Consider the following 25,532-nt stretch of genomic DNA (forward strand, 5'->3'; position numbering starts at 1 on the left):
GATGGGTCAGATGAGATTGAAAGATGTGGATAATTTGCCCGGACTACATCTAAAACATTTTGTAATCACGGAGATGACTAGAAATCTTGATCCTTTAATCATCTTGCAGATTCAAATCCACCTTTTATACGAATAAAAACGAAGATCTCTGCACCGTACAAAGAAATATTTTTGACATGGTTTTGCCAAAGCTCAAATCCTCAAACCACAAGCAACCGGGTTACAGAGTATAAAAGATGGTTATGTTTATTACTCAACAAACATGAGATGAGAGAATTTTGAGAAATTGTGCAGAACTGAAACAAGTTGGTGGAAGAATCAATAACCCCAGTAATCATTACGGATTTCATCATCGAACTTTTTCTTCAGCTCAGGATGCTTCTCAAAGTATTCGTTTGCAGTCATGGTGCTAATCTTTTTCTGTCGACATAAATGGAAAGCAGTGAGAAATACATAAAATTTTGCGAGACTGAAGATGCTAAGAACAGTTCTTTTTCTATTACCTTCATCTCTTGTACTTCAACAACTTCCTTTTCCAAACGCTCAGACTCCTTCAAGGATTTCTGTTCCGCTTCTTTCAATTCCACCAACTGTACATAAAGTCAACATTCATACTTATAAGATGCTAATATTTGTAGAGAGGAAGAGGGTGTGAAGCAATTTGATCTTGTTTAAGTTCTCACCAGTGCATCGAATTTAGGCTTGTACTGAGGAGTTACTGTGTCTACATACTTGGGGATCTGTATGCCTGCAAATTTGAAACAGTTTTTGTCATGAGTAAATTTGAAACAATTGAAAATTGGAATATGGATTAATAAAAACTCAAGCAAAGTTAACCATTTTTATTAAAAGGTGATTTCAAATAGACATGAAGACAGTATCTAGTGGGACAAATCATTTGGTATCTGGTATTTGACACCAGAAAAAAAAAATAGATTTAGTTACAAATCAATTCCTGCTGCCTATATGTTCACAGCTAAACATACTCCAGATTCAGAAAATCTCTCAAGAAAGTCCTGTGTATTTAGGATTTGCCTATATCTCTCCTCAATAATATTCTTATTTATTGATCAAAAAGAAAATCTCTCAAGAAAAAACTTGCCTCATGGTAAACCTATAAGTCCCTTTGGAGTTTGATGCAGCTAATAGTTCACTCAACACAGTAAGTGCGGCAATCAACATTACTAATCAATCCCACTAATCAGAATTTTAATTGAGTTCAAGAAGGTTTCTCTGCTAATCTGGCAGTGATAGTCAGCATCGTAACAGACTTGCTTTGTGAATGAAAGAAAAAAGGGCCTCATACATATTCCCTAACATAGCCTATCGATTAATAAGCATAAGCTGTTTACAGCCAATTTGAGCTCCAGTTACAAGAATCCTCATTTACTTTCCTTCTTTTTTGCAGAGGCGTATGCAAATAGTTAAGCTAAAAGCAAAAATCAATATGCGGTACACCTTCATTGTATAAGAACTCTAAGGATGATGCAATTCTAATAACAGAAAGTAGCCCCATAAAACTGGCATACATGGTGGGTGCATTCACCGGTGAGTTAGAAAACATACTGTCATAAGCCTCTTTGTACATATCCACCAAGCGAGACCCAATTCCTTTTCTATAGTACTCCCAATCTATGGGTTCAGGTTCCTGCATGAACCGAGGATCAATAATTCATAATCAATAGTTTTTTTTTATAAGTAATAATTCAGAATCAATAGTTAGTAACATAAAAAATACAAGCCAATAAATTACCATTTCTCATTGACAATGATCAATCTGAATGAAGCCACTTTTTTATATATATATATAAATTTAAAGTCACACATAAAACACTCCTATGAGCTCCTACATGTCATACTTTTCAAGCATGCTCCTTCTTTGAAACATGGAACATTAGACGTAGCACTGCAGTCTACTATTATTTAATTGTAGCTCCCAGTCATTAGGCATTGTCAAGCCAGCATTTTGTTTTCTTTGACACCAAAAGTGGCAATATTTGCGTTCCATAAACTTTCCAACGTTTTATTTAACTACACTTCTAACCAATCAAACAGAACGCAACAAAAGTCACTAAGAATAAAAATAAATGAACCCACATTTTTCGTGAACCCACATTTTTCGTTCTATTTCCCAGAACCGTATTTCACCAAACCTTAACCAATCACAGATTATGCCGCTCTTACTTTCTAACATGAACCACCTGACCCGATGCAACAAAAATAATTAAAGGAACTGAACAGACCCTCAACGAATCAAATTTATCAACCCTAGGTACAGTAAATCCAAGTCTTCCGACAAAACACAACTCAGAGAAATCTCTGATGCATCATAAAGAAAATATACTTAACGATAAAATTAAAAAGGAATCAATCTAGAAATGACAAAGATCTAACGGAAATTACATAGATACCCAGAAGAGAGATAAATGGAGGTTGATGGTTGTGTTTGGACCTGACTGAATTTGGTCTGGAGGGTGGAGTTGACCTCGTCAAATGCGCGGCGGAGAGTGGCGAATTCTTTGCGAGCCTCATCGGTGACCAGAAGCTTCGCCATCCCGTCCCAGTCTATGGTCCTTGACGCCTTCAGTGCCACATCGGCGACTTTCTTACCCGCTCCGCTCATTTTCTTGCTCACTTTCTCGGAAAATCTCAGAGATTAACAGACAGTTTGTGCTGCCAGATACCTATCCCTGATAGTGATGCCCTTTTGTTGATGGTGGAGGAATGGCTGTGCTCTATTATGAATCGGGCTGCAAATATTAGTCTCCGTCCATTTTAGATTGGGTAGGATGGATGGTCTGGTTGAGTCCAGCCCAACAAATTGTGGGCTACTTATAACAGAAGGAAACCAAAATTATATTATCAACCTCCATAAGTATTTTGATAAAAACATGTCTATATTTTAACTTATGTTACGTACGAGTCAACATGTAAACACATCTCTTGCTGTGAGATCTATTATAATTATACAAATAAATTCTCTTTTGAGTAATATTATATACAGTCATGGAGTACGTAAGTATCGCATAGTTGATTTGAAAAAGAGTGGGTTTACTATTAAAAAATTAATTTTTACATGTGGATACTATATTTATTTATTTTTTTCAAAGTAATTGCACGACGTTGGCACACTCATAACTGCAACTATCATTTTTTTTCTGATTATGCTTTTGTAAATTAATTAGTTGAAATGTTAACATGTCAATATTATCATTTTTTAAATATAGTAATATCGAGGTGATAATTATTGAGTAAACAAAAATTGTAAATTCTATCATTGTAAAATTATAACCATTTCTTATGAAAAAATATTTATGATTTTAATATATATATTTTTTTTTTTGCATCCTAGACTATCGGATGGTAATTCTAAAACATAAAATATATTATTTGAACAAGCAATACAAAGTTAAACTAATTTCTTTTTTAGGTTTCGAGCAAAAATTTCATACTCAATTATGTGATTGGTAAGGTAACAACCTTAAACATGAACATGAACAGAATATTGGTTTTGGTTTGAATTAAACCTTGTGTTTGAGTAGAGAACAATGGTAACAGGTGTTTGAGTGGCTGGGCTTGGAATGTACAAGGATATTGGTTAATGGGCCTGCTGGACCGAATCTTAGATCCAACGTTAATTGAAATGTAAGGATCTTGTTCAGGCCTTAGACCCAAGAATTGTGGCCATGGCCGAGGTAGTAAGTCTCGATTTAGATTGGAAACTCATCTCATCTTATTATTATAATTTTTTCAAATTTTAATATAAAATATTATAAAAAATTCAATTTTTTTAAATCCTAAAATAATAATAATATTAAAAAATAATATTCTAATAATATTTTATTCAACTCATCTAAAACCATCTCAACTCATATCTAAATGGACTTCCATCCCAAGACTTATCCTAAAGATTTAATTCTATATACAATCGTGAAGTGTGTAAATATTGCATAATCTTTTTAAGAAAGAGTAGGGTCCACTATTAAAAAATTAATTTTTTATGTAGATCTTATGTTTTATTCACTTTTTTTAAAACGATTATGTAACGGTTGCACAATTCACAGTTGCACAAATATATTTTCTCTTTTTTATATAAGTAATGTTAGGTACAAGTTTTAAATAGAAAAATTTTGCATAAGTTTTTGTAAAAAACTAAGTCTCGTTAAACAAAAAAAAGTTTTTTTACACTTTTTTTAAGGTGAAGTCTTTTTTTTTTTTTTTTACAAAAGTTTGCGAGGAACTTATCTATTTATCACTTGTACAACCTAATTCCTCAATCATATATGCATATTTTCCGGTGCTTGCATTTTCTTTTGCATGAAACAGAAAAAATACATACAGAAGCGAGAATTATAAAATTTGCATGTCGAGAGAAGTTGAGAACTGCTATTTCTTATTTTAAAAATATTTGCTATGTGAGATATTTTAAGTGATTATTATTTAAATAACTACCATGCGAGCCACTTAAAATGTCTAATATTTAAGTGGTTTTATGCAACTTTTACCTTTTAATTTGAAATATTATATATAGAAGCCACTGTTTATTGAAGCCAATTTTGCACACATTAGGTGTCAAAATATATATCACATGTTTGAGAGGGAAAACGAGAGAGAGAGCAGAGATGAGAGAGAGAACGAGAGAGAGAGAGAGCGACAACATAGATGAGAGAGAGAGAGTGGAGATGAGAGAGAACGAGCGACAGATGAGAGAGAGAGTGAGATGAGAGAGAGAGAGAGAGAGAGAGCGAGAGCAGAGATGAGTGAGAGCGAGACGAGAGAGAGAGAGCAGAGATGAGAGAGAGAGAGTGAGAGCAGAGATGAGAGAGAGAGTGAGACGAGAGAGAGAGAGACCGAGAGCAGAGATGAGAGAGAGAGTGTGGAGATGAGAGAGAGAGCAAGACGAGAGAGAGAGAGAGCAGAGATGAGAGAGAGTGTGTGGAGATGAGAGAGAGAGCAAGACGAGAGAGAGAAAGCAGAGATGAGAGAGAGAGACGGGAGAGAGACGCTGCTAAGAGAGAGATGAGAGAGAGAAGCCAAAGGAAAAAAAAAAACAATTGGATGAGAGGCATCCACGTAGTGTGTGCATTGTGTGCACCACTAGAGTGGATGCCGTATAACACTTCTCTTTTAATTTTATCAATGATTTGTATACGGGCGGGTGAGCAGTGTAATGGACGGGCGGATCTACATTGATGCTTGGGGGCGATAATTTTTAAAAACTTATTTTAGTATATAGTTTTTAAAGATGTCCTAATATAAAGATAATTTACCTCCCAAAACATTTTAAAAAATCTTACTTAGTACTTAGTTAATGTCTATGTTTCTTTTAGTTTTTCAACAATTTTTCATACTCACGCCTATTTTTAGTCATTAATAAAATCTCACATTCTCATTTTTTTCGCATCTTATAAGAGGCAAGAAAATATCTTAATATATTTTTATAAACTATTTGGTAAATCTACAACCTCATTTTTCTTATTTATTTACACTTTTATTTTCAAGTTTCCACTAGCTAATTTATTAATTTGGATTAGTTTTGTTAGCAAATACATATATACTACCATCGAATTAACAATTAGAAGTGAATGCAAAGATAAAACCATATAGTTAATTTTTATCGTTTGTTTACTTATATTTTTATCATTTGTTTCAACAAGTCTTATATAACTATTTCTATATTAATTTTGATCATTCACTTAAGTCCGATGGAGCTCAAGTGAGAGGTTCAGATTGGCAGTTTGAATAATTTAGTTGTTCCTAAATCACTATCTTATATGGTTAATGTTAAATGTTAGTGGTAGATACATTTTGCTATCTTAAATATTGATTACAGTTCACCTCTACATACGATACATTTTGTTAATCACCCCCCACCCGCCAAATCCTACTTCCGCCCTTGGTAATGGATTCTTTTATTTTTAATAAGAGTGGGGATCATTGACATACATATATATATATATATATGTAAATGATCGATATTAGACATTTTACAGGTGAACACTCACGAATCGATACATGGACGTACGACCCTCTCAACCATATGACCATAAAAACAAGCTAGCACGTGTATGTGTGTCACAATCTTGACTTCAAGCATGCATCTATCGAGTATTAATCTCTTATTCGATCTCTCCAAAAGAATAAAATCGTTCACATGATCTCTAGCTAGCTAGAATATTTTGATCTTTCTTATGTGGTACTGATGATCACCACAAATGATCATGACTCTAATTAATATTCTTAAACCTAGCCGACAACGAAAAAAAAAAAAAAAAAAGAAAAATCTTAAAGCCGACAACCCAAAAGACACTCAGAATGCCCTTAATTAGTCAGTCAATATAAAATTAAAGGTAAGGAATTAGTCGTACTTCTTTGACGGTGGATGCGTAAATGACAACATATATATACATATTGTCGGTATTTAACGTCTAAGCCTAAAAGCTGGCCCACTAAAAGTCGTGTATATATTCACGTTTTCACAATATATAATATGAAACTTGATTTATAATGACCATAAAGCTGGTAGTACTGGAAGCTTCGTTTAACATGTTTTTCTTCGTTTAGATTGGTATTCATGAGAAAGCTGGAAATTAAAAAGCTACTCCCGCATTAAGATCAAAGTATTCACATGCATGCATACATGCAGCTAAAGACAAGATAAGGCAAATGTGCATTGTCTTTTGGAGAATCTACAACGGCAATGGCACGGTCGCCAGCAAACGTCAAAAACTAGATATTTGACCGCAACATGCTGCTAGTTGCATGGACCGGAAGCGCCGCTCGTGAGTACAACGGCAATGGCACGGTCGCCAGCAAACGTCAAAAACTAGATATTTGACCGCAACATGCTGCTAGTTGCATGGACCGGAAGCGCCGCTCGTGAGTACTCACGACGGCGACATTGAAACTAGGAAAATGGTAATTACAAGACAAAACTAATTCTTATTTGTCAAAGTACTACATGATGATTTTCGACCCTTAACATGCATATATGTGAACTGGTTATCAATCTTGTGGGCTTGTGTGCATCTCTGGTTTCGTTGTTTGCAAGTAATATTAATGCATGTTCTAAAGATAGCAACTAAAGTACAACCCGGCCCACATATTTTGGTCTTTGGTCTTCGTTGATTATTTATTTCTTTCTTTCCTTTTTTTTCCTCCTCCTCACAAAGTTGGTCCAAGTTACCCCAATGTAGGTATGTTCAGGAAAAGTTTTAAGTGTGGCCTAAACATGGCTTAGCAAAGAAAAAGGCCTCCGCCAACTGTCGGTCAAGTACGTAAATGTTACCGACAGCAACTGATCTCTTAAAGTATAGTTGTGAATCACACGCATACAAACTAACATGGGAGCCCCCCCTAGCTGCATGCCCTTAATACATAATTATAAATATGCGTGGATAACATTAACTCTTAATCATGTGACCGATCCAAGAGAGACACTACAACAAAAAACACGTTTTTAGGACAATTTTTGTTTAGGATGAAATGAAATCTTAAAATAAAGTGTAGAGACAAAATTTAAATTTCATTCCAAAAAAATGAATGAAGGTGTTTTCCGTTTAAACATGTTCGAACGGTACATGTAGAGACAAAAACTTTGGTCCCTAATAAAATAACCGTTCGAACATTAAAAAAAATGCTTGAACAAAATAAAATAAACATTCGAACGAATATTATATATGGTCGAATGACAATTTAGCACGTTAAGTGACAAGATTTAGTGAGACATTGACTTAGCGTTTGAACAACATACAAAAACATTCGAACGTCAATGTTAATCAATGTTTGAACAGATATTATATATGATCGAATGGAAAATTGGCTGGTTAAGTCACTAAACTTAGAGGGAAATTGAGTTACTGTTCGAACATATTACTGTATCGTTCGAACTAATAGGTTAATCAACGTTTGAATGTAGAATACAGAGTTCGAATGGTAATTTATTGTAGAAATATATATCGCGAAAATGGAGAAACGTTCGAATGGTATATATTTTGTTTGAACGACGACCTTAATTTTATAAAAAAGTTTCAATTAAATAATATATAATAGAAATCAACAATTAATTTAAAAAAAGATCATTCATAATTAAATTAATTTTACAAAACATAAAATATTCTCTATACAAAAAATAAATAAAATATATAGAAGGGCGTGTCTTTACTGACCAAACTCTCTAACGACATCCTCGACTACAGCTAGGCTTGTCTCTAGTTGTGTTAGCTGAGTATTGATCGTGACCTGAGTCACAAATTTGACATCAATCTATGTATGTAAGTCAGAGATATTAGCATTAATTTTTATACGCAAGTCAGAGATGACCCTATGGATCTTCCTATGCACTGCATCAATCACCTGTGATGTATGTGTGCGGATCACTACACGCACTATATTTGCAATCTCGTCACGAGTAGTAGTGCGTGAAGCCTCGGCTTGCGTGTATGTCTCATTAACTCCACGATCTGTTGTGTACATCTCCTTGAGTATCGACCAATCCATGCCAACCTCGATTTTGTGCTGTCAAGGATCAATGTGTTGGCAATGATTAAGTTCATGATCTTGAATAAACCAGATAAACCAGTCTGTTTGATGCTCTTCGTCCCATCATAAGAACGAGCATCTGGACTAACAACCAATTGCCTCACCTCATGATCAACGATGCTATCGAGTCCATCTCTATTAGAGTCCTCGTCCTTAGTTGTTTCCTCATCAATTGTAGACTCCCTAGGTACCACGTTTGGATATACAATGCATAAACGTGGGATACCAATGAACTCAGTAAGTATATCTGCTGAAAATATAAATAAAGCTCCCCGTACGGAGATTGTGTATGCCTCATTGTCATCTCGGCTAGAACCACCGAACTCTCTATAAAACTCAGAGACGATGTCGATATAGGAAATGAGGTCTCATGCTTTATCCTTCTGGTTGAGGCTTGGTGTCCAACCACACTTGATGAAGACGTATGTCAAAGAACAACCCTCTTAAAGAAGATCCTGAAAGTCAGAGATTTTCACCTGACGCTCTAATAAAATCATTCTCTCTTGATATGATTTGCTGGAAGGTTGCCCTGGTCTTAGGGGTGTAATTAATTTGGTTTTGTTTGGTTTTGACCATATTTTAGAACTGAATTGGTATACATTAATTTTGAGATTTGAAAAATCAATACCGCACCAGTCAAATCCCTAAACCGGTACTTTCAGTTTTACTGATTTTTTTGGTATATTATATATAATATGCTATATATTATAGTATATAATAATATAGTGATAATATATTGCAGTATATTATAATATATATTATAACTGTATTATAAACTATAGTGATATATTATAATATAGGCTATAGTGGTATAATATAATGATATAATGAAGTTCGCATTCCATCTACACTTGTTCTTAACTCTCCGTCTGACTCACTACTAGAGATTGACTCTATAGAACAAGGTAAAAATCAAATAGTCATTATGTTTCAATTAAGGTCATTTATACATATTACATCGTTCTAACTATCATTTATTTCATTTTTATAACGAATATTATATTTTATAGAGTTAACAATATAATTTCTTCAAGGTCAATGCACTAATAAGGGCGTGACATTGGAAAAATATTGTAAAGTGGGTAAAATTAAGGTTAACATTCTTGATAAACATACTGGAAGTGAATGACAACCAACAGCTTGGCTTACATCGCATGTGAGTACTCTTATACGAATTTATGCACATTTGGCTACGATTTCATTACAGAAAGTCCCCCAAGATGTAAAAAAACCTTATCAAGAAGTGTTGTTTGGTAATATTTAAATAATTAATTTATATTAATATTATTTAATATGTATGCAAAACTTAGAATATTATAGGTGATAATATCTTTGTGTATATATTATTTTAAGGATGACTTCAAATTAAATCTTGGTCAGAGAGAGGAGCGTAAGACTATCGATGAGTTTATGTGTAATGCATTCCGTAAATATAAGGCGATGTGTCATGAACATTATAATAAGTTCGAGAATGAGAAAGATGCACACCAATATCATTTTTAGGATGTCCGACCTTTCGATTGGGTAAAACTTTGTGATATGTTTGAGGATCCATCATATAAGATAAATTAAATAAATTTTTTTACGTGCCCTATTGATAATTTTTGCTTCCTAATATTTACAAATTCTATGTAGGAGCAAAGTTCTATAAACAAAAAAAATAGATCGAAGTTGAAAATTTATCATCATGCAAGCTCAAAATCTTTTCATCGTCTCTCTAAGAAATTGGTGATTTTTTTATTGTATATAGTTTGTTATTTGGAGGTATTCTAATGACTTTATATCTCAACAAATGTCTCTTGTAGCAAGAGTCAGATACCAATTATGACCTGACAAAATTATATGCTGCATCATATACTGATCGTAATGGAAAGTGAGCTCATTCTGATACCCGTAAAAATTATGCAAGTATTATAATCTGTTTTAATTAAACATATTTGAATATTTGTGATGATATTAATTCTTTCTCTTGTATATAGGATAAAATGGTTGCCCCATGTGCTGAATATGCATCAGATCAAAATTTCTCAACAAGTGATGTTGAAATCTTTACACAAGTTCTGGGTCAATGTTCAGGATATTTGAGGTATTTGGGTTGTTGTGTAAAGTTTTCTACCTCTCCCTCATCGTCCATGTATACCTCTAGCATCTTTATAGCGTTAGAAAAAGCTAATTTCAAGATTGAAGAATTGAATACAAGTCAGTATGAGTTAGAGGCTCAATTGGTGAAACAAGTAGATATGAAGATGCGCATGAAATAACAAGAAGAGTTTAGAAGAAAGGTGTACCTCCAAATGTAGATGTTTATGCAATAGTTCAGGCCTCCAAGCAACTGATTTACATTATACGTACAGATTTTGGGATCTATTTCTATATGAAAAACGCTAGTGTTAGTGTTTTATTTATTTAGTTTGCACTTATTAGACTATTTTTATGGATATTAAACAAATTGTAATGTATTTTTTTCTTAAATATTATGTATGTCTATATGATTTTTCATTATTATATAAAATAAAATAGTTATCGTTCGAACAACCAAAAACCGTTTGAACAAAATAGATAAAACCATTTGAATATTGATACAAAATATTCGAATATAAACGATATTAAACGTTCGAACAGTACTTGAAACTGTTTGAATGAAATCATTGAACATAAAAAAAAAAACCTTTGAACGTCATCTCATAACAAATCGTTCGATCATATCATGGTTCAATTGAACATTTTACTCAATACGTTCAATATTTTTTACTATTCGACCATCAAATTGTTGGTTTAAAGGTTTCTTCATGCCTATTTGATTGAATGGACTCGTATTGATCTATCATTCACGAAGGATGCGTTCGAACATATTTAGCGTTCGAACAATTTATTTATAATGTCAATTAATAATTAAGCAGCCCCTGGATCGACGTAAAATATATAAATGCATGTACAGGCTATTATAATAATTAATCGGGGGGAAACAAAACGGTTGGAGTGATTTGCAATTTAGAATTTGACCTTTGAGTTTTCACTTTTCAATGTCACTTTTTGGAAGGATGTGACAAAGGATACTCTTGATGGGCCAGACGTTTGTTAGAACAGCAGTTCCTTTAGCAGGGAATATAACTGATCTTTAGATTCGATCGCGTGGTCCATATATAAAATATTTCACATCTACCAGCAGATTAATTATGAAATATCGTTCAAGGATCGATGAAACTTCAACCAATAATTGATAGAAGGAGAGAGATTCCTCCATCAATTTTTATGAATTTTTAAGAAGGGAATTAAATTGATTGACACATCATGTCGGGTAGTACTTAATTGAATTCATGCTAAGATGCGATTTAGAAATTAATGACATTGATCTTCTCATAAGATTATAAATTTTATGTTTTGTTTAACCTCAAATATTTGTTAATTAAAGTGCATATGTTTATATATGATCTCAGGGTTCTTAAAAAAGGTTGGAAATTATAATAACAATATATATATATATATATATATATATCCCTATGATCACAATCCGACGATCATCATCTCATCATGACAGATATTAACTAAAATAACTAAGATTATTAGATCTCAGATGAATAAAGTGTAATATTTGTAATCACACAATCATATGCAGCTAACTTGCTCAAACGGTCAAAACCCATTCATACAATACATGAGTCGACTATTTGGTTTAGTAATATTGCCTAGCGCATGTTTGAGATTACGGTAGAAAATATTACTTATAACTTTAAGGTCTATATCTTATAATTTAAGTAATAAATTCTATTAAAAATTTATTTATTGTTTGGTAACTATATGTTTAAATCACATTCAAACATGTTAATTTGTTTGAAAACAAATAAAAAAAAATACTTTCTGAAGTAAAAATGATGATTATTTGATTTTTTTTAAAGATTATGATCATATTCTTGAAAATTTAAAAATTCTAATTATCTAAAAGTTGTATGGATATTTTTGCCCATTGATAGTCTTTTTAAAATTCGAATTACATATGTTCCGCATTATTCGGAAAATCACATTTGAGAAAAAGCATCACAAGCGTACTTTTTAGCTTATTTGAGATTAAAAATACTTTAATATGTAACACCCAAATAACATAATTTTTCTATTAAAATTTTTTTAAGGCTATTTAAGTACTTTTTAGAACTCCTAACGCAACCCCAAGCAGACATTTATAATGACTAATTATCAATGAATTGTAATGAATTTCCCTAGCTATATTTAGCTATTGATCGAGTTCAATCGGTAGTGGATTATCATTTTCTGATGTAGCATTAATTCCGTTTTAAATTAAGCTCCATGCATGACTTGCTCATGATCTTCACGTGATTTCCTCATCATGTATATAAATAAATTAATATATTAGTCCTAATGATTAATATAATTATGAGTATTATATAAAATTAAAAAGTTTGGTAGTGGGAAACAAAATAGCTGGAGTGGTTAACAACATATTTGACCTTGAGATATGAATATGCCAATCTTTTGGCAAATATGATAGAGAGGATCCGGAGACCCTAGCGGGGCCACATGCACGTACGTACGTCTGTTAAAACTTATATTAATTTAAAACACTAATTAATTATGAGGACATGTATTGATGAAAATTAATTACTGTAAAAATTAGTATATATCGGTCAAATTTCATTAGAAAAATCAATTAATTAATTACCAACTAATTATTGGGTCGACATGTTAAAATCCCATCTTCAATATTTCTTATACGTTCGTGGTTGATTTGATGGGTACGTTGTTCGGATCAGTCCATGATCATCAATCTTTATCGATAGAGATTTGTGATCTCTCAATGCTCGCTAGCTCGATCCAAAAATGTGATGAGGTGTCCTGATTAACACATTAGACCGGGGAAACTTCAAATGATAAAGATAGGTGGATCGAGCAAGCAGCAAAACGATAGGTCATCAGCTTAATTAAAACGCGTTTTATGATTGCAATCTATCATTCTGGGCATCCCTGCCCTTCCATTATGAGCCAAAACAAATGTGTTGCATGCTCTCAAAAGTCATAACAGATCATGAACAACACAATACGCATTAATTTCTATATATATATATATATATATATATTTTTTTTTTTTTTCACTTAAACTTCCGGACTATTTTAGTGATGCCAAGATACTTTCAACTTTTAAATTTATAATTTTTTTTTTTTTTTGGAAGTTCAATTTTAGCTGCGTGACTTTGAAATTTGCATATGATCTTTTTTAGTATCAATATCTGTGCAAATTTTTCTTCAATGTGTAGCTACCTTTAAACTACCAAATCTCATCCTTAAATGTCGGTATATACGTACATATATATACCAGTACTAATCAGTCTATTGCTCACAAAAGTGCAAGTCTCAAATTAATTAAAGAGAGGGACAGACTAAAAGAAGAAATTGGTCAAGAACTGGTTTGACAAGGAACTCTAGCTCTTAAATATCCATTTCAGAAGATAAAATTTGGTCTTAATTTGACTCGAGATCATTTAGCAGACCTATTAGCTAGGAGCTCGACATGTCGACATTGCAACGTGGCCCTTTTTTATTAATTGGTGCGACGTTTCTTTGTAAGATTATATATATATATATATATATATATATATATAAATAATAGTAGGTAAATGATTTGATCACATGTCAACATGAATTATGACTACAGAAACAACATCGATCATGCACCACTGATCATATAATATACCATATATATATAATAAATTAGTTTATTGCAAATTTTCTCGTATATTCCTCATCATGATCTTATCCCCATACTTGGTAGTCAAATAAAAGTCGATTAATTCTCTGGCCTGTTGTTCATGTCCAAAGAGGTTCCCAAGCCGAGCCCAAATTGTTGTCGTCCGATGAAAAACAGCTCGTGTCAGCGTAGGGTTGTAATTGCTGAACGCTCATGTACTCTTCCTGATGATCAGGTTGTGTCGACATTTCCATGCAAATTAAGGCAACCAAATTGGCTTGCTGGCATTGCATGTTGACGAGCTCAGCTTGCGCCTTGGCCAATTGTGCTTGCAGCTCGCTCACTTGGTTTTGAAGTTGACAAATCGCACCAGCACAACCGTAGACTGGGTCTCGAATCCTGGCATTTGCTTCGTAAACCATGCTGCTCACTGCATCTGCTCTTTGATATTCCGGAAGTTCCTGAGAAGTTTTTGCGAATTTAATTGTTTGTGAGTTGGAAGAATCTAACCATGGAAGTTAATAATATATATATACTTATATATTATATAAATATATAATATGAGTGTCTGAAGGAGCACAAAAACTCATTGCTTTGTTACCTAACTTTGACCCCTCTGATCTACAAGTTATATATATATATATATAAATATATATATATATATATTTATATATATATATATTGTATATTGTTGCCTCAACTTTTTAAAGCTTGTATATGAGTGGCCATTACCCAAGCGCCAAAATTAAAGCGATCACCCAATTCAACTCCATGATTGTTATGAGATAGAAGCGTGCTTTAGTTAATTTGCTTAATTTGGAGAAGCTGAAAAGATCCACTTAATGGAGATTCAAAGAGAACCAGCCATATATATTTTCAGATATAAAAGCTACTCAGCTTACCTTACTTTTTGTGGGGGAGGGGGGGACTCAGAGGGTACTATCTAGGCCGTTCCGACTCATTTTTCACAGACCAAATTAATCCATGAGGGTATAATGTAACGTTAAAACTAAAATAACTCAATTCGAATGAATTTTTAAATCTTTAAGATATGTAATTGTTTAAAAGGAAAATACAGATCAACATAACCAAAAACCTGCAAAAACTTGATGATGTTGCTTGCTCCAAAAACCCTGTGAGCAATGGTGAACTTGAGTGGATGAGTTGGAGGAAAGTACGGAGCTAAAACACATTTCTCCCCGCAGCGGCGGCGAAGGATCTTGCAGGCAGCACATGGGCTAAGAACAATATTGGGAAGAGGAGAGGGAGGAAGAGTAGGAGGAGAAGACTGAGAAGGGGAAGGAAAACTTGGAGAATGTTTAGAAGGTGAAGACAAACTTGGAGAGAATTGGGAAGGTGAAATACTAGAAGAGGATGGAGAGCTGGAGAATGGAGTGGGAACAGTGATCGGTGGTGTTATGGTTTTTTGGCCCTTGTATTCCATTTTTGCAGGAAACAGAGAGATAGATCAGACAGAGAAATGTGGTGAGAGAGCAAAGAAGAGGGAGAGTTTGCTTGAAATATATGGCAGAAAGCAAATAGATATATAGACGGAGGAAAAGCAAGGGAGGAAAAGCAGCGTCAGTCTACGGTCATTTGTGTCCAATGTGATGTCATCGTGATAGTGTGAATTCCTTGTACATATCTGCGGCGACGACTTCTTTAACTTCTTATTATTTTTTATTTGCGATTTTGTTAAAATATTTTCTCATTACTAAAAACAAAAAAATACGAAAGTCGTTTTAATTTTTTTAAATTTTTACATAAAATATAATAAATAATTTATTTTTTTAATTTTTAAAATAATAATAATATTAAAAAATAATATTTTAATTAATAATATTTTATTCAACTAAAAAAATATCTTATTCTTATTAATAATATTCTAATTAATAAGTAGTATATATATATATCCTAATATTTCCCATCTAAACAAATATTCCTGAAATAATCAGAGCAAGGTTTTTGCCCAGCCACTACTTATAAATAACGGTAAAAATGACAAACATATATGGAATGCTGCATTTCATCTGATCCACCCGTTTGAGCATAATACATATACATGATGAAATTCCTTTTTTCCCCTGAAGTCTGTATCAATTTTCAGAAGTAAATAATAGGAGGCTACAGATAGCTAGTCTATACTAGACGTACTGTGGTTCGGTTCACACCCCAAGTGAACTATACATAAAACGATTGATCGTTTTTAAAAGTAATTTGCATCACTGTATATTATATATATATATATAGGTATATGAATTTTCTGACCAAAAACAAAATCTATGAATTTTTCTGCGTATATTTTGTTTTGGGACACATGCACACGTACATGTTTAATTGATCTGTCTTGTAAAATGATAAACTTGAGCATCTGTCGATCGTTCTTCTTTCAAAACCCAAGGTGCATGCAGGCAAACATTGTGGTAGTTAGGAAGTACGTAAGAGATCGAATTAGTTTGGTTTGATCAGTAACAGGCTGTCGGTTCTAAAAATTTTATGAACATTAATTAATTTGCTCATAATATCGATTATAAGAAAAGTCTATTATGCTGCTCAAATCATACCGCTTAGTATTTTTTATTTTATTTTTACCGAATAATGAAGAAATTGATTTTAAATATATTGATATATTTTTTTATTTTTTAAAAATATTTAAATACATTAAAAAATTTGAATAGAAAAAAAAAATTAGTTTTACAACTAGCGGTAACACCGAACAGTACTACTTGGGCGGCAGAATAGCACCGCTATATATGTCGCAAAATGGACCCATCAACTTTCCGCGGACATCACAAAAGTATTAATTTCATCCCATCCCTTCATAATTCAATCTCAATTATTCATAATATACGTGATATGATGATATGATGAGTGTTTGTGTGTGTGTATATATATATTTCATATATGCCAAATTATAATTTATCCGTACTTACAAAGTTCAGATCATTATATAACTAGATAGTCTCATTGTTAACGCCAAAAAATGCACAGTTTGGAAGGGAAGAAAGATCCATTCTTGGAACGCGCTGAGTCGATGGGTTGAGTCTCGATCGGTATTATTTGGAGCCTTTGACAGTGGTCCAGTGTGCCTATACGGTGTCGGGTGCGTATCTATGGCGGTGAACAATATTTAAATACAGAGAAAATAAAAAAAGATGAATACACAGATTTACGTGGTTCGGCACTAGACTTACATCCACAGGAGTTTGAGATGAGAGATTCCACTATAATAAACTTGTTTATAGTTTCTCATAGTCTCTCATTTCTCATTGTACAATAGGAGCTGTATATGTATTTGCTGGATGAGAAGTTCTCTCTGAAGCTCTTAGGTTGAAGAATAAGTGCCAAAGTCCTTGAAACCGCAGGCATCTTGTCCCTTTTATCTGACCCTCTTCATACTTGCTTTTCGGTAGTGGTGATAGATGTCTGTTTTGCGTGTCTAACCTCCTCTATCTTTTCTACTTTTCTCCTTATACTTCCATGCCTCTTGACACCCTCTCCTCCTATCCCTTTTTGTCTCATTTTTCCTCTCTTTTTCTTTGTCTTTTTGTAATGACTCTTTGATGAGCTGGACTTTGACGATCATTTTAAGCCTGATATATTTTATTTCTCAAACTCACAGTACTTAATTATCAGGCGGCGCCCATTCAGAAGTTTCTGAATTAATGTTAGGTAATTTTCTATCATTGATAATCATTCAAACATAAGTAGGTATTTGTCTGCTCAGAAAATAAAATAATTATTTATTTGTCTCTACTTACTCAACTGTTCGATCTGATCTGCCATTGTCAAAACATATATACATCGATCCCGGGCGGCCATGAGACCTCTTGCGATCTGGTCATATAGATCATATATATAGCCCTTACGCAGTTACAGTGCTTAATTAATTTGGTTCCGTCCTCGAGTTGATCTCCAGCTCGTTTTTAACATGAATTCAGAATTTCGATGCGCGCCCCATGCATGCACCCTTTCCAGTCTCCGGATTAAATAATGACATAACATGGTAGCTTACTGCAAGATCCTGTGGGCTGCGGCCTTCCATCCTCTAATTATATATGCTGCTATTTTTTTATTCTAACAGTAATCACAGATAATTATTTGATAAAAAAAATGTGAAATTAATACATGCCACAATTTTAATGATCGGATCTCAACAGTAGTACTTTATACGTATATAGTCATTACAATTTTTTTTTTTAATTTTTTTTATTTTTATTTTTTTTTATAATCATGAGTACTTATAATGCAATCATGTGTACGTAATATTATTATTATATATTTAAGCTAAAAATGTATAATTCTCTAAAGAAAAATAAGGTATGATCATTAATTTCCACGTACGTATATGACCTGATAAATCTTATACAGATATCAATTATTGTTCCAAAAGAATGACAGGTGGCTAATTTCATTATCAGAAAATAACTAATGATCAGATGCAGACCCTTCTAGCAAACCGACTAGCTAGCTAGTACTAGTTATACGTAGGTACCAAGCTAGCTAGGAGCTAGAGTAACATTAATTATTGTAAGCTAGGAATGAATGCAACGCATTAATCATGCATGCCACCACATTGTTTCTTGTATATTAGATCATGATCAGTTGTACATGATGCATACATATATATATATATGCCACCTCAATTGAGACAGCAGGTATTGCAATCCACCAATATTTTTAACTGAACGACAGGACAGCGCTAGGGCCCAAGGGAGAAGAACGAGCGAGTACTTGGGGGCGGAGATCACTATTTATGATGAAAATTGAGTATTTATGATGAAAATCACTATTTTTATAATGAAAATGAATATATTTTTATCATAAATAAATTATCACAAACAAATATTTTTCTTTTACTTCGACACATGATTTTCAGTTAGGCAAGAATGCTAGCTGAGAGGTTTTCAATTGTAAAAAGTCATGAAGAATCATGTGACATTTAAAAGAGACTTTTATTGTACGTTATTTCTACGCTCGAAATGCCATTAATTCTATCCACGACTTGGAAAAAATGGGTCTTTTAACATGGGTTTGTGGTGGAATTAGTTGGACTTTTTCTATAATTTCTTGCATCCGGTCACTAATATATATAAAAGCAAATGCATCCCCTGGCCTCTTAAAGTGGTTAATTAACATGCATGCATCATGGAAAGATATATGCAGCAAGCTCGAGTCGTGTTAATACACGTATGTATGTATCATTTATACATGCATGCATGTACAGCTAGATTAAAATGAGTCATGTACAGTAGTATACTAATATTCATGCATGCATGCATTTTGGAGGTATGTATGTCATGAGTTAATTAAGCACACGCATGATCTACAGTTGAAATTATCTGTAAGTAATATTCGTACGTAAGCAACGCAACATCACAGTTTTCCTCAAAAACAAGGCTATGTCATGTAAGCATGATCTTAATCTCTAACACAACCCAACATATATAATTTGGTTGATCTTTCTTATCTTAGCAATATTCTGAGTACTATATTATATATTAATGCTAGCTAATTAATGTTCATCCATAGATAATATCCTGTCATTGCTTCAAGAAGTCATATATGCAAGCTAGCTAGTCTTTTGCGTGTGGACCTTAACTTGTTAAAAGACACTGAATTATCAAGCAAGAAAAACGCTGCTACAGACAATATTGGTGCTACTGCATGCATGGGCCCTCCTTTTTAGTACTGATCCTGAACAACATTAATAGTTATATTCACTAAAAAGCTGGATTAATGGACTAATCAGCTTATGACAACGTCTGACAAGTGACAGCATTTTACAACATCATTAATTAAAGATATACTAATCGAGGGCCGTCATTATCAATAAACCAACAAAAGTTTACTTAGGTTTGTTAAATATAAGCAGGAATGTTTATTCCCTAGCTGTCCAGCTAATTCTTGGATCAAAAGTCGAACAAATGGTAGAAGTCGTACTTAATAGTGGAATTAAGGAATATTCTATATTGTAAATAAAGAAAATGAACCCTAACCCTGATCGTGATCATCTAGTACTTTTTTGCGTAGGAATATTGCTTCAGTACATGAAGTAATTAATTAAGAACACCTTCATGGTTTTAACAAAGGCATATTAATTGGTGAAACTAGCTGTATTTGTTTTCCCAATTAACTTTACTGAATAAAAACAAAAAAATAAAAAATAATAATAATAATGATCAAGATCTAGCTAGCAAAACGCAATGACCCAGATCGAGAAAAATCAAATATAATTAGTACATGAGATTGACAATAAAAGTACATAAATCTCATGTATTTGATCAGGACAACTCGAAGATTCTAAACGTTCGTTCGTCAAGACTATTATGTATTAACTCATATTCTTTCTAATATAATAATGCCACCCACAGAATTTGAGACACGAAGGCCGCTAGAAGAGGATGAAACATTCTGCATCAATTGACTTCTTGTACTGCACGTACAACACACACAATTAAGACGACACATACATAAGTAATGCAGGGTGTAATTTGTATTTTTAACAAGGATTTATTAAAAAAAAAATCAGATTAACTTTATCACGAAATAGTTCTAATCTTTTGGAAATTAATAATTTCTTCTCAATTAATTTCGTATCATATCATGATTTGAAAAATATAACAGGAGTAATAATATTTAAGATTACAAAAAAAAAGAAAAAAAAATCTAGAATTCTTGATGAAAATAACTAAATGCAGGCATAAGATTTAATTAATGCAAATGATCATAAGATTTTCCAAAATTAATATTGATACATCCATGCATATTCCAAGAACTAGGTCATGTTCTAACATATATACTATTATGTATGTGCTTTATAAGAAATAGTACTACTGTCATCACTAATCAAATAAATTTAGAACATTGGTTCAAAAAAATAAATAAATTTACAATTAACGAGATGATTAATTAGCTTAACTTGTGGGATCTAAGTCAATTTTGAAAACTGGCCTCCATTTTAAGTATTAACATATATATATATATATATAAATCTAAGCAACGACGCGTGGACCAGTGTTTTATATAAAACACTGGTCACGCGTCGTTGCTTTGTTGGACTTGTTTGATAAGGTTTCCCACACGTACGTACTGTTTTCTTTTCAAACTTCTAATTGCATAAAAAGAGATGCAAATGGGAATTTAAGCAACAACTGGGTTATCTATGCATGCATGCATGGGATTTTTCCCACAAGTACTAATGGTAGCTAGTGGGAATAATATTGTGGGTTTGTGAAAAGATATATATATATATATAGTCATAAAGTTTGGCGTAAAGTTGAAACAAGTTATATATAAATCAAAGCAAAAGTACTATATATCCCGAATCAAATAAAGACACAAGTTTATTTTGCAGAATTTCTTATGTTCGATATATATATATATATATATATATATATATATATATATATAAGCTAATCTGGTAATTAATTTTTTGAAAAAAACAATCTGGTAATTAATTTGATTGGGCTTTGATCCCCTTGTCATAATCATGTAAGGGTAATTAATTAGTCACCTGTACCCTTAGTTAATTGTTAAGAAATTAAATTATGCCACCTGGCAAATTTTTCGTCCGTCTCAACATTCATATCTAATTAATTAATTGATTCTATTATAAATTGAAAATATAAATAAATTACGTTTCGAAATGAAAATTTTGAAAACATGCATAATATTAATTTGTGTGTGTGGAAGTTTGAAAAGCAAACCCATGGCTGCTTCCCAAAAGCAATTAATTAATTTAAGTGTTTAAGTAATAAAGTCGGGGCATGCAACATTTGCTTCTAATAAATCAGACAAGTTTTTTTTTTTTTTTTTTTCCTTTTTATAAAAAATTAAAACGTGAGGAATTTCTTTTTACCAAATCGACCCTTAAAGGTTAGCTATATAGGTTAATTTGTTGGAAGAGTACTACTCCTAGCTAGCTAGTGATTGGGAGGCAATATTTATGAATTCGATGTTTAATAATCCCTGCAATGATGCATATATCATATAAGAAGAACTACGGTGGCAGCTCATCACAGCTTTGACGCAATGATGAAACGATGAATTAATTTGAGGCAAAAATATTACAAAAAGCATAGGAATGAGTTTGACTGAACCTCTGTATTATATATATAGATCTACCAACAAATCGATTAGCTGGATGTATAAGCCAACTTATCAAGATATTGCACATAATTCAAATGAAGAAAATGATCATTTCTTGTAGGATTAATCTAGCTAGCTAGACGCACTACAAGAAAATTGTGTATTTACGATCAGTTATTTCAAACGAAATGACTATTTATAATAAAAATGAATATGTTTTCATCGCTACTTTTTCTTGTAGTGACGTTGCTCTCTTTCTTTCTTTCTTTTTTTTTTTTTTTTTTTTTTTTTTTTTTTTTTTTTTTTATTTCGAGCACAAGGGGTACTTCTAGATTCCACTAGTTAGGTACTATGCAGCTAGCATGTCAATCAAAGGTAAGGTTGGATACCACTTCTCCTACCCCAACTGAAGAAATCAAGATCCAACTTGTGAGGAATGACATGATCGATCCTCATGGGTTAATTTAATATTCGTACTGGATGCTAGAGATTTCGGTCTTGGTGGGCTTCAAGAAAGCATCTGATTCGAACACCCTTATTGTTTATATCAAACAAAAGCATTGCGTTCCCACTAAGCAAGACAATGGGGGAAAAAAGATTTAGAACCAAAGGGACATTTATAAGATTCGATGATCTTCATTAATGGACCTGAAATTGGTCATGAGAAGATGAAGAAGCGCATACCAAAGTTAAATTATAATAAATAGGGAAAGATCAAAAGGTAGATCAGATAATAATGATAGAGATCATAATGAAATATATACATATAATAACGGAAATGTTTATCGGAAAAAGCTTTTTAATTAGGTGGTGATATTGGCAACCAAAACGGAAAGGAGGTTGGTGTCCTGGCCTACTCCCTTGTCCCCCTAGTATACTACTATAGATAGTGCTGCTTCATTCCTGCATGACTATTTTGCAGGATCGATGCATGTATTGAATTATTTTCTTATTTTTATTTAGAGTTTAAAAAATAAGAAGAAGAAGTAATGTATTTCATCATGTACATATATACTATTGTCATCGAAAGGAATTAATGCATGATAGATATTAATGGCTGAGATCAAAGAGCATTGCATTCTAGTTCATTTAATTATTCATGGAAAATGACGTGAAACATTATCATGAAAGATTAATTAGCAAAATTAATTTGCATCATTAATGCAATATGATAAGCTAATTGATAATCAAGAAAAGAAAAGAATAATGTGGGCCCTAAGACAGCTATATATAGGGGAGAAGGGTGGGGAAGAGAATGGAATAATATAATATAATATATGAATTTATTATATTGCCCGAAACAAACGTTACCCTTCCATCAAGTCACAAGACTAACACCTGAAATTAATGGATCCCCACCCATCTTTTCATTTCCGCCAAAACAAGACAATAAAATTTTTCTTTACCGGACCAAAGTTTCTGTCCACTAAAAGTTGCTTAATTCCATGGAACATAACAGAGTCTTTGTTTGGTTATAAGTGCGAAATGTCCCAAAAGGAATATGACTGACTGCCACATGGGCCAAATTAAACTGAATATGATCAAACTAACTAATTCTGACGTAATGCACAAGGAAAAACAAAGCACAGATCACGAGGAATTTTGATTCTAAAAGGAAGTCAAAACTCAAGACCCATCAAATTACTTTTCGTCGTCACCAAAAAGTGCACACAGCATGTATAGGAATATTGCACAACCGAAGTAGTATCATGATCTTTATAAAATTATGACCTCCCCGTCCTCTTAAAATAAGAAGAGTAATTAATATCATCTTCACTACTCATAATGTATAGAAGTTTATTTAAAAAAGAAAAGAAAAAAAAAATGAAAGGAAAGGTCGAAAGTAGCATTGATTGGATTAAGTTATCGGTATGGCAAAGTAGCACTGAAGTCCAGCAATATGCGTCGGTACATTGTCTCGAGAAACTAAAAGATCAACATCTCTGCAAAGAGAAATAAAGGATGAGTTCCTTCTGATATGAGTCGTGCTACACTCGCCGTGGGTGTAGCTTGACAAAAATGTCCAGATAAGGCTGAGTAGTGCTAGACTACCGCTTATTAACCGCTGGGCGTGCCGCCTATTATAAATTTATATTTTTTATTTTTTTATTTTTTTCCTTTTCATATTTATTTTAACATATTTAAATATTTGTAAAAAATAAAAAAAAAAATACATCAATATATGAAAAGTCACTTTCTTAATTATTAAATAAAAAAAATTAAATATATAAACAGTCAAAATGAGAGAACAAACTCTATCGGTATAATAGCATTTCTCAAAGACTAAATGTCTTCTTCTTTTTTCTTTTTGATTTTTTTTTCCATACATTTTTTATATCATTAAATATTTCATAACGTCATTTAGATAAACACTTATTTACTTAATCACCAAGTTAAAAAAAGTCTCTGTGCTCGAGACCCAAAATCGAACCCCAAGCATTTCTCATAATATATACATATCGCGTTTAGAAGGCACATCAGCCAAATTCTGTCTTTTCCATTTTTCCCCTTTTCTGTACAGCTTGGGAATTCTACAAAAATGTCAAAATAAATTACATGCAAAATTAAACATAACTTCAACGAAAAGAAGATAAATTATGAGACCAATGTATAGAAAGCACCACCATGCATTGATCTTGATTGCAGTTTGGTGCTCCATTGTTTTATTGTAAGTCTCAAATGCACCCATTTGTGTTAAATCCGGTAACCTTCCACTATTCCTGAAACGAAGGGATGCCGTTTAAGCTCGAGCTTATTGACAACCACAATGCTCTAACAATTAACAAGAAGTCACTCTAGTAACTCATTTTCTGTCCTTTCTGGCCCAATCAATTTCAGTGGCACATTAGAGTTCTGCAGTTGAATCCTTCGAGTCTGGAAGAGATCAGTGGCACATATAGGTACCTAACAGGAAGACAAGCTGCATTATATCCAAGCAATCTCAAGATCTGTTCTTGCCAAACACGTTGCTCTTGTCAGGGTTAGGAGAAAGTCTGGAGAGCTGCCAAAACACCTCAAGGCAATAATCAACACAGAGGACAGTTGGTTTCACCTTCACAGAAAATAAGGAGAGCATCAGCAAAAGCACAAGGGAGGATATCTTTTCCTCGTTCCTGCAGAGGTGGCTTTTATCTTAAGTAGAACATCCTCCTCTGCCTTGTGCCAAGCCATAGTTGCCAGAACATTATGCAGAATTTTCTCC

General features: G+C 32.9%; 2 protein-coding genes and 1 long non-coding RNA gene across 3 annotated transcripts; all 3 read right to left on the reverse strand.

Annotated features, from left to right (window-relative positions):
* Positions 1–108: 108 nt before the first annotated feature.
* On the reverse strand, positions 109–2,804 carry LOC121264554 (ATP synthase subunit d, mitochondrial). Its single transcript, XM_041167799.1, has 5 exons — positions 2,453–2,804; positions 1,567–1,648; positions 684–748; positions 504–590; positions 109–420 (listed from the first exon to the last, which is right to left on the reverse strand). Exons 1-5 carry the CDS (start codon positions 2,621–2,623, stop codon positions 319–321), a joined length of 507 nt encoding a protein of 168 aa, XP_041023733.1. The 5' UTR covers positions 2,624–2,804; the 3' UTR covers positions 109–318.
* An 11,447-nt stretch (positions 2,805–14,251) lies between these two features.
* Positions 14,252–15,759, reverse strand: LOC121264537 (LOB domain-containing protein 1-like). Its single transcript, XM_041167773.1, has 2 exons — positions 15,336–15,759; positions 14,252–14,700 (listed from the first exon to the last, which is right to left on the reverse strand). Exons 1-2 carry the CDS (start codon positions 15,681–15,683, stop codon positions 14,359–14,361), a joined length of 690 nt encoding a protein of 229 aa, XP_041023707.1. The 5' UTR covers positions 15,684–15,759; the 3' UTR covers positions 14,252–14,358.
* A 9,012-nt stretch (positions 15,760–24,771) lies between these two features.
* Positions 24,772–25,523, reverse strand: LOC121264571. The gene is made up of 2 exons (XR_005940527.1): positions 25,383–25,523; positions 24,772–25,250 (listed from the first exon to the last, which is right to left on the reverse strand). It is a non-coding gene; the product is annotated as an uncharacterized LOC121264571 (long non-coding RNA).
* Between the last annotated feature and the right edge of the window lie 9 nt (positions 25,524–25,532).

Source organism: Juglans microcarpa x Juglans regia, chromosome 1D, assembly GCF_004785595.1.
Source record: "Juglans microcarpa x Juglans regia isolate MS1-56 chromosome 1D, Jm3101_v1.0, whole genome shotgun sequence".
NCBI classification, from domain to species: domain Eukaryota; kingdom Viridiplantae; phylum Streptophyta; class Magnoliopsida; order Fagales; family Juglandaceae; genus Juglans; species Juglans microcarpa x Juglans regia.

Excerpts from the sequence above, each read along its gene's own strand:
- LOC121264537 (XM_041167773.1), bottom strand. The coding sequence starts at position 15,683 with ATGGAATACAAGGGCCAAAAAACCATAACACCACCGATCACTGTTCCC. Across the intron at positions 14,701-15,335 it reads ACATCATCAAGTTTTTGCAG|GAACTTCCGGAATATCAAAG; the intron begins GTTTTTGGTTAT and ends AAAACTTCTCAG.
- LOC121264554 (XM_041167799.1), bottom strand. The coding sequence starts at position 2,623 with ATGAGCGGAGCGGGTAAGAAAGTCGCCGATGTGGCACTGAAGGCGTCA. Across the intron at positions 591-683 it reads AGCCTAAATTCGATGCACTG|TTGGTGGAATTGAAAGAAGC; the intron begins GTGAGAACTTAA and ends CTTTATGTACAG. Across the intron at positions 421-503 it reads TTGAAGTACAAGAGATGAAG|AAAAAGATTAGCACCATGAC; the intron begins GTAATAGAAAAA and ends TTATGTCGACAG.